General features: G+C 38.2%; 1 protein-coding gene and 1 pseudogene across 1 annotated transcript in view; one reads left to right on the forward strand and one right to left on the reverse strand.

The window, feature by feature from the left end:
• The first annotated feature begins 762 nt into the window (after positions 1-762).
• LOC111345380 (CD63 antigen-like) lies at positions 763-1,880 on the forward strand (annotated as a pseudogene).
• The window catches only part of LOC111344462 (cell cycle checkpoint control protein RAD9B), a 10,243-nt gene continuing 3,416 nt past the window's right edge, over positions 1,700-8,526 (reverse strand). The window contains exons 6-17 of the mRNA XM_022951695.2: positions 8,331-8,437; positions 7,522-7,628; positions 7,242-7,306; positions 6,772-6,933; positions 6,240-6,518; positions 5,944-6,005; positions 5,312-5,384; positions 5,058-5,104; positions 4,466-4,494; positions 3,915-4,076; positions 3,712-3,747; positions 1,700-2,219 (exon numbers count right to left, since the gene is read on the reverse strand). Coding sequence (XP_022807430.2) covers positions 2,172-2,219; positions 3,712-3,747; positions 3,915-4,076; positions 4,466-4,494; positions 5,058-5,104; positions 5,312-5,384; positions 5,944-6,005; positions 6,240-6,518; positions 6,772-6,933; positions 7,242-7,306; positions 7,522-7,628; positions 8,331-8,437 — 1,177 coding nt within the window. The 3' untranslated portion in view covers positions 1,700-2,171. The remainder of the gene's footprint in view (positions 2,220-3,711; positions 3,748-3,914; positions 4,077-4,465; positions 4,495-5,057; positions 5,105-5,311; positions 5,385-5,943; positions 6,006-6,239; positions 6,519-6,771; positions 6,934-7,241; positions 7,307-7,521; positions 7,629-8,330; positions 8,438-8,526) is intronic.

Below are 8,526 nucleotides of genomic sequence, written 5' to 3' on the forward strand. Positions count from 1 at the left end.
GGAAATCTTAAGTGAGTTGACACCAAGGTATCTGGCAAACGATACCTATTAAAATAAAGTGTCTCCCTGCCAAAAGCTTTAAAAAAGAATATAAACTCTTCCTACTTGGCAGGCAGACATCTTGAACAACTTTAACCTATCATAGAGCTCTATTTTAATATTTCAACTATTTAGTATATGTGCTATCTCCTTAAGCGTATTTAACTTTCACCCATCCGTAACTGCTCTGTGGTAGTGGCCAACTCGAAAGCTTGGCTCCTTTGGCTACTACACACTCTTTCCACTGCTTTGTGTAAATTCATGTATAGTTAGAACTCTCTTTTTTTTTTTTTTTTCTACTTTTTCTCTTTCTCGTTGTTGTATTTTAAGTAGAATAAGTGTGAATAAAAGAATGAAAAAAACAAGTGCGAAAAGGAGAACTGATGAGGAAAATTGGCTGATCTTCTGAGACGAACTTCCCCGCATTATGAGGGCTCAACAAATGGTCAAACAACAAACCCACGGATTGGATGTTTACAAGGTACAAAAAATTACTATGTTCCCCAAGGTAGGATTGGTTCCTCGGCGAGATTCGTTTCCGCGGTAAGAAGGTTTTACCAATGAGAGGTTCTATGCTACGTCATCAGCCGCCCCCTCCATACTTAAGCGAGCAGATATCACGTTTCACAATGCAATGATTACGCAAATTAAAAAACCCTCGTTTTGCAACAGGCAGCAACATAAGCAGGGATCTCTCTTTGATATACAGTCATCATTTCTAAAATGAGGAGCAGAGTAACAAGAACGATGCGTTGGGTCAAATATTTCATGTTCTTTTTCAACGTCTTGTTCTGGATTACCGGTGTTGGCCTTGTGGTGATAGGCTGTCTTAGAGAGCTTCTATATGGCGATTACAAAAACATCACACCAACGGGTTTCACCTCTGCCTCTCTCATCCTCATAGGAGTAGGATCTGTTATTGGTCTGCTCGGCCTTGCTGGTTGTTATGGCGCAATCAGAGATAATTACTTCATACTGAAGTGTTTCTCGTATTTGTTGGTCTTGCTGCTGATCGCCGAAATCGCGCTGGGCCTGTGGTTGTACTTAGCCCATTTTAGTATACATAAATTTCTTCAGGATTTTCTCAGCAACATCCTCAGCAAGTACGAAGATGACACGGATATACAAGAACTGATCAATAAATCCAGCGGGAACACGAGTGCTGTGGGTCAAAAAGCTACAAAGACTGGTTCCACTCAGATTGGAACGCTCAACGCCAAAACAAGAACGTGTACTATTGGGTGAATAATGTTCCGCGATCTTGTTGTTTATAAAACACAACAAATTTAGAGGGCTGTGGAGACGATTTAGACACTGCCAGAAAACAAGCTGAGAAGTTTGTCCATACCGAAGGCTGTCTGCGGTTAAAAACGTTCTTCTCGAAGCACTTGACCTTTATGATTTTTCTTGGCGGAGGGGTCATAACATTACATGTGCTGGCGATTCTGTTTATGTGTTGCCTCATGCGCGCGATCAAACATTCGAACCTGCTTCACCAAGTGATGGAATCCTATTCATTTCGACTTAAATGGTATACGAATGGCAGCATTATGCCTCAAACAATTTCTACTGATGTCGCGCAATCTTTAAAAGACCCACAACGGACGGACGTTTCTCGAATGACAGGAATTATTGATTATTACTAGGACATAACAATGAGTGACATTAAGTAAATATTTATTTGCAATGATTCATCAGTGACTTTCATCAATGAAACAAGAAGTAGCGATAAGTCAAAGGGCCTTATTTGATCAAGATGAAATATGACTCTAAGAAATGACTATGCAATATGTATTCTTCAGTTATAAAGTAATAGGCATTTAAGTGAAAGCTGTCACCATTTTTTAAACGTTGGGTTAGGACTATCTTTCATGGTTACATTTTTTGTAAATCTGACAAGAAATAAGTCAGACATTTCCTGGTAACATAGCTATTTCAAGCTGAACTGTCATAAAAAAGTGTTGAGTGTTCATGGCCGGTCTAGCAAGAGAACGAAAAGTTCATATCCTCTTTCCTCTTGGTATGCTTCCGACATGACTGAGAGATGGTTTAGTCAGATTGCAATATTTTCCTTTCTTTTCAGAGACTATGAGTTACCTCCGCGGCATCAACAATGCTTGGGTGACAAGTTTTTAGTCTTCATCGCTATCTGCTGCAAGCACTTCACCTTCTAACGCACCCTGAAGGGAAACGAAACAAAACACGTAAGTATCATCGCCAGAAAGAAAAGATAGTCTTTCTCAAATGTATAAAAAGTAAAGGTTTAACACTTTCACTAACGGATCGACAATAATCCTAGCATCTTCTGCGAACGACTGCGAAAGGAGAGTTATTACTTCCCAACGCGACTTAAGAAGGCCATAGTTAACTATGTGAAGGCAAACTGGTAACCAGAAAGCCAAGCCCACCGATGTGGTCTTGACAGTCTTGAAACCAGGCAAGCAAAAAAGAGCATAAACCCAGACCTTTTTTTTTTCATTTTAGGAAACGACCTTCTTGTAAATAAGATTATATGGTTCCATCAACTGAGTTGATAATGGAAATTTGCCGCGGTAAAGAGTTTCTAAAACTTTCATATCGAGCGTTAGCCCTTTGCGATTGGCTCTGACGAATAGAAGCTGTTACGAAAAATAGTGTTGCGTGACATGCATGACCTTCTGGAAGGTTCGCGAAAGGTCATGGCTTGTTTATTTTAGCGCGGCTTCGCGCGCGTGGGGCAGAGCCCCCATACCTATGGTCAACCTCTTTTCGTTTGGTTGTCACGTGACTGACCGAGCGTACGTACGTACGTACGTGCCTTCAGATTGCATGGGTAAGGTAGGGGAGACTATCAAAACGAAGGGAGGGGTGTCTCAGGGGAGTCTTGGCAAATGCACATCTTTTATGTTATCATTAATATTACGAACTTGAGAGCTCCGCTTTTAGGCTTGGCTATTTGTATATTATGTACTCGTTTCTAAAAGCGGTATATTTTGTAATGTTGCTATAATTAGACCTTTTTAAAAAAGTTCTAGAATTTTATCGCGTAAGAATATAAGTAGGATAGGTTAAGCGAAGTTTTAACTAAGTTTTCACAAGCGAAAAAGAGTTGATCATGATCAGTCAAGTGTGATCATGTGACGAGGCAGTGTTTGTCGAATTTGGTGGAGACCGTGAGTATTTTCAAGCTGATCGAAGTTGGCGGAGGCCGTGTAAGTTTGCTAAGTTACGTGCTAGTGTAGAGTTTATCAAGTGGAAACTACATTTATTTTGGAATAAATCTTCTTGTTGCTGCTCCGACAACCCTGCGTTCTGTTTAGACTGCAAATCACCTGCCACTCAACCATCGAACTCGTAACAGAAACTTGCTCCCGTTAACTACTTCTTGTAAACAGTAAGACAGCTAGCAGGTGCTATGACAGAGAGCAAAACGAAAGATCTTCGAGAGAAATCTAAGGCGAACGCGATGAAAGATCTCATCCGCAGAGATTCTGTCGAACGAGCAACGAACCTACATGTATCTCGCACAACTTAGCACCATGGAGTCGATAGAGGGCACATCGAAATCATGATTTCAAAGTCAACCGTGTGCAAAAGGAATAATTTCTAGACTCAATTCAGAGCACATAAAAAGGTCTCACTCCCTGACTAAAGTAAATCCATTCGTAACAAATTAAAGCAGTGAAAACTTACTTGCTGTTTAGAAGCGGCGAAAAACATAGATTTAAACTGAAACGAATAAAACAAAATTTGTGAAAAGGGTGAAATAAAATAAAGGAAAATAAAATAAAAAGTTGTTTTTCCAAGATCTGATAGGGATAACTTTCTTACATTGATGTCAAGTGTTAATAGTGGGTTTTTTAAATAACAGTGAATGATATTTTAACACAAACTACCTTTTTGTGGGGCGGAGTTCCCGGAACAAAATCATAATCTTCATCAGCATCTACATCCATCAAGCTGTCATCAGGCACCACTTGACGTCTCTTTGTCTTTTTGTGTCCACTTGGATTTAACGAGTTGTCCTCAGGGCTGATACAACTGTCACCCAGGGAGGGCTGATTGAAAATATAAAGTTAAATTAAAATTACTTAGTCTTGATAACATCACGAAAGGAGGGCAAGTGATCTGTACATGGTTCACGGAGGTTTCGTTCCTTTGCAAGTTCTCTCCTTGCCAGGGATAACTACTTCGTCCCCACCGATAACAGGGACGAACTCGTTAAAGTGGAGGGAAACTCTCAGGAAGCCAACTTGCAAAGGGGTGAACCTTCCAGATACCAGTGAAATATACTCACGGCATTTTGGGAGAAGCGTTTCCTCTCCCCCTCTCCCCCAAGAAAAAGAAATACTGGCCTAGCCTGAGTCAAATTGAACTGCTACGTTACGGAGATTTACCCAATACATTCCTGTACAAGACAAACGTAGTCTATCACTTATTGTCTTACCATGTCCAAATTCTTCATAAATGATACATCTGGAGGGAACAAGAGGAAAATATTATTATGATATTTGCTATACGTGGGATTGCACGTACATGTACAGCATGAGTAATCTTCACAGACTGTCTATAGCAGTAGCATCAATGTACACAAGAGGTGATATAATACAAAGTAATGATGAGCACTAAATTGTCCTCTGACAATGTTATATGACATCTTGATACACCTGAGCCGCGTATGTCCACACCACACACCTCAAACATAACCCCAAGGGTGTGGCTAGGGGGGGGGGGATGCCTGTGACTCCTCTTTGGAAAAAAAAGCAAATAACTCACAATAGAGAAGCAACCTAATCCTTCCTGCAATCTTGTAAACTGCTGGACTGTTTACATAAATCACGGCCTACTCCCTTTTTCTTGCACTGGCTCAGAGTGTGCGGAAATATTGCGTACGGTAAACGAAAATATATATTATGAAGGGCTTACCAGTTGAATAAATTCCTGCAGCATATGAATATAGGCCCTACAGAGCCCTAAAATAGCTATGGAACACTGATAATTACGGGATTTATTAAAGAAAAGTATTAATTTTTTCATACCTGTAACTGAACTGGGTGGGGTCTGTATGGGTCGAGCACTACCACGGCTGCACATCAATTAAGGAAAAGCACACATTATGATAGAAGGATTTGTTTTTTTAGAAAGCAAAAAAAAAAGGTCATTTCATAGTTTCTGACAAGGTACAAGAAAAGCTAAACAAACATTTTAAACACCTTTTCTCAAATTTTAAATAATTTTAACGTTCTTATAGGTAATAAACACCTAAGCTGGAGTTTGAACTTTCAAAGGATACACAGAAGTGTTAGCACTTTCCTGACTGGCCTCAGGGATGACTGAAAGATCTTTCTTCCCAGTTCTAAACACATCTGTAACACAGACGACAAGAAACTCAATTGGATAATACACCATCGTGCACGCGGTCTCAATCTCTTCATTCTGTCTATTGTTTGCTCACATTGGCAAATGTTTATTTTAAGTTATAAAGGTTTCAAATCAATTCACAGGAAGTTTTCCACAATTCAAGAACTGATCACATCTTGACATGGATCCTAAAGGTTGGACTAAGTGAAGGGACAGAAGGAATTGTTTAAAATAAATTTCAGTTCAAAGATATTTTAAACTATAGCTGGTTTTGATATTTCTTCTCTCTACCCCAAGTACTTTATCAAAGGGAATTACAAAATTATTCAAACTACTGGTATAGGTTGAATTAATTTTGAGCAAAATTAAACAGAACAGAAATTAAATTGAACAGAAATTATTTTAAAGTACAACAGGTGTGTAGCTCAAGATTGTAATTTTTCAAAAGATGGATAACTCTATTTACCATGGCAAGTTTAATTCCTCTCTGGCAGGGAGCATATGTTTTGCCAAAACTTACCAATAACAAAGCAGTTGGATACCACTATCTTAGTTCTTTTTTACCTTGATAAGGAAATGAGTCACTAAAGAAGTCATCCAGAACTGATTTACTGGCATCTTTACTTCTATGATAACAAAAAACAATACAGTGAGATTATCATTTATTGCAAATCTGCAGCATAAAATCACACCTCAGAGGCACCACCATTAAAATTAACATCATGATCATCATCATTTGTCAAACACTGAGTGGAACTTAGGGTTCTTCACTCACAAGTTTTACAAATACCTTCCAAATACACAGTCATATGAGACAGTCATGATGTTCACAATATTCACACAGTATGACAGTCAAATACCTTTGGCTTGTCACCTCTGCGGCTGTCTCAGAATCCCTCTGACCTTTCTTGTTATCAGCTTTTCCTTCAGTACTTTTAGATTGCACTGGAACTTTACCATCACACAAGACTTTATCAGTCTCTGTCATGTCCATGTCATCATCATTATTGCCTTCACTAAACATGGACTCATTGTAATGATTGTTGGTCTTGGAGTTCTGCACTGTGTTGTTATGTGACCTGGCACCAACTTTCTGTTTAACATGATCAGGCTTTGTTGTTGGATCTGTTTTTGCAGAGCTGAGAAGAACAGCAAATTAAAAAATCGATCTGCACACAATTTTTTGGGATGTATTGAACAAGGCTGGCCTTCAAATTATCAAATGATTAATTTGTCAGATCTTGGGATTTAAAAATGTTTAAATCTTAAAGGGTTTTTTCAACTTTCTCATCCATTGTCATACATGTATTCTGCATGGGATGAATGATTTTCCAAATTGTAAGAGTGAAATAGTTCATATTTTTGAATATTTTTTTTTTTTAATTTTCTCACCATTTGATATCCTTGTCTTTTGGAACTCTTTTAGCCAATGTGCAGGGTGCTGCTGTGACAGATGCTTGAGATGATTGGGTGGAGGACTGGTGATCAACTAAAGTTGCCAGTACAAAGTCAGCTTCATAAGTTGAGTCTCCATCCATACTGAACACTATGGGTCTGAAGAAAAATTTCTCAGTGAAAGATAGCTCCTTATAATCTGCACCCAAGTTTTCTAGGTTGGAAATATGCAATCTGATCAAAGGTGTTTTGGGTACAAAGTGACTCTTTGGGAGAAAAGTGCAACCTGATGCTTCTTTGCATTTTCATTAATACATTTAATGCAGGAAAACACATTTGTGGGTTATACCACTGGAATTGACAATTTGGCCTGTGAGGGTTTAAAGTAGCACTCCTCTTTCAACTGTCACTGTTATCCATAGTCCGTTTAAATTGTATAATTTCAGATTTTCTGGTGATATACTAACCTTCCACTGGTTTCAAAATGCATATTTATTGGTTGACTTGCAAACTCAGCAAATGTCAAAATAGCCTGCAATAAAAGAAAGCTAAAATGTTAGTTTTAAATATTGACATCAATGACAAGCATATGCAATCAGCTTTCCTGAAACAAATGTAAATATGACCAATATGACAAATATGAATTAACCTATTTCATAGTAAAGATAGTAGTTCTAAGTCTTGTCAAAATAAATCTGATAACTAAGTTCAGCTTCTACATTACAAATTTTTTGGTTACATAATTACCCTTAGTTCCTTGAGACAAAATGTAACCTCTGTATCAACTCCAATTTGATAGTTATCAAACTCTTCTGGGACCAGCATCATTTCTGTGTGTATGACTCGATTTGGGTCTGTAAAGAAAGAAGGACACATTTAGCTCTATGCCACAATACTGATGATCACTGTAAGCGTCACAACTAGAGGTCAAGAAATAATTAAATATTCCTACATGTAATACATGCTCAAGGCTGTGCTCTAAGGAAAATTGAATGGAGCCCAGTGCTCTGAGACTGTGAAATCCAGGGTGCCCAGCATATGCTTTTTATGAAAAAACTAAAATTTCTAGTCACCCAAGAGCAAAGTAAGGCACCAGGAGCCACCGGGCACTGCTAGACCACAGCTTAGTGTGCTGGAGTTTAATTGTAGGATTCACAGTAGATAGTACATGATTCCAAGTAAATCTTATTACCATTTCGATGACACAATTATATCAGCTATAGGTTTAAAGAGTCCAGTCAACCTACAATCACTTGTTACTTCTTTAGTTAGGGATAGCATGAAAGTCAGTGTACTTTTCATTGATCAAAACAAAAAAAAGTTTGAGTCTTCTGCAAGCTTCTTAGCATACCCACATGTTTGGCTTCATATGATAAACAAAGTTTGTAAGTCTTTTATATAAGGTTCTTAGCATACCCTCATGTTAGGCTTCATATCAATGATAAACAACTTTTGTAAGTCTTCTGCAAGGTTCTTAGTACACCTACATGTTTGGCTTCATACGATACTTGATTTTAGAATTAATCATCTATCACTTCTGTTTTCTTTTTTCTTACCAGGCTCATCATCCACATAATTCTTGACTTTTAAGGTCTCAGGACAGACGACAAGAGTGATTTCTTCTTGGTTGCTTGGGAAATTAAACACTACATCATTGAGGATTCTGTGAAAAGTAGGAAATACCATCATAATGTTGAAACTGGAACTCTCCTTAGACTCAAAATTACTGACAGCTTGACCAATGATCACCAG

Source organism: Stylophora pistillata, chromosome 13, assembly GCF_964205215.1.
Source record: "Stylophora pistillata chromosome 13, jaStyPist1.2, whole genome shotgun sequence".
In the NCBI taxonomy this organism is placed as follows: domain Eukaryota; kingdom Metazoa; phylum Cnidaria; class Anthozoa; order Scleractinia; family Pocilloporidae; genus Stylophora; species Stylophora pistillata.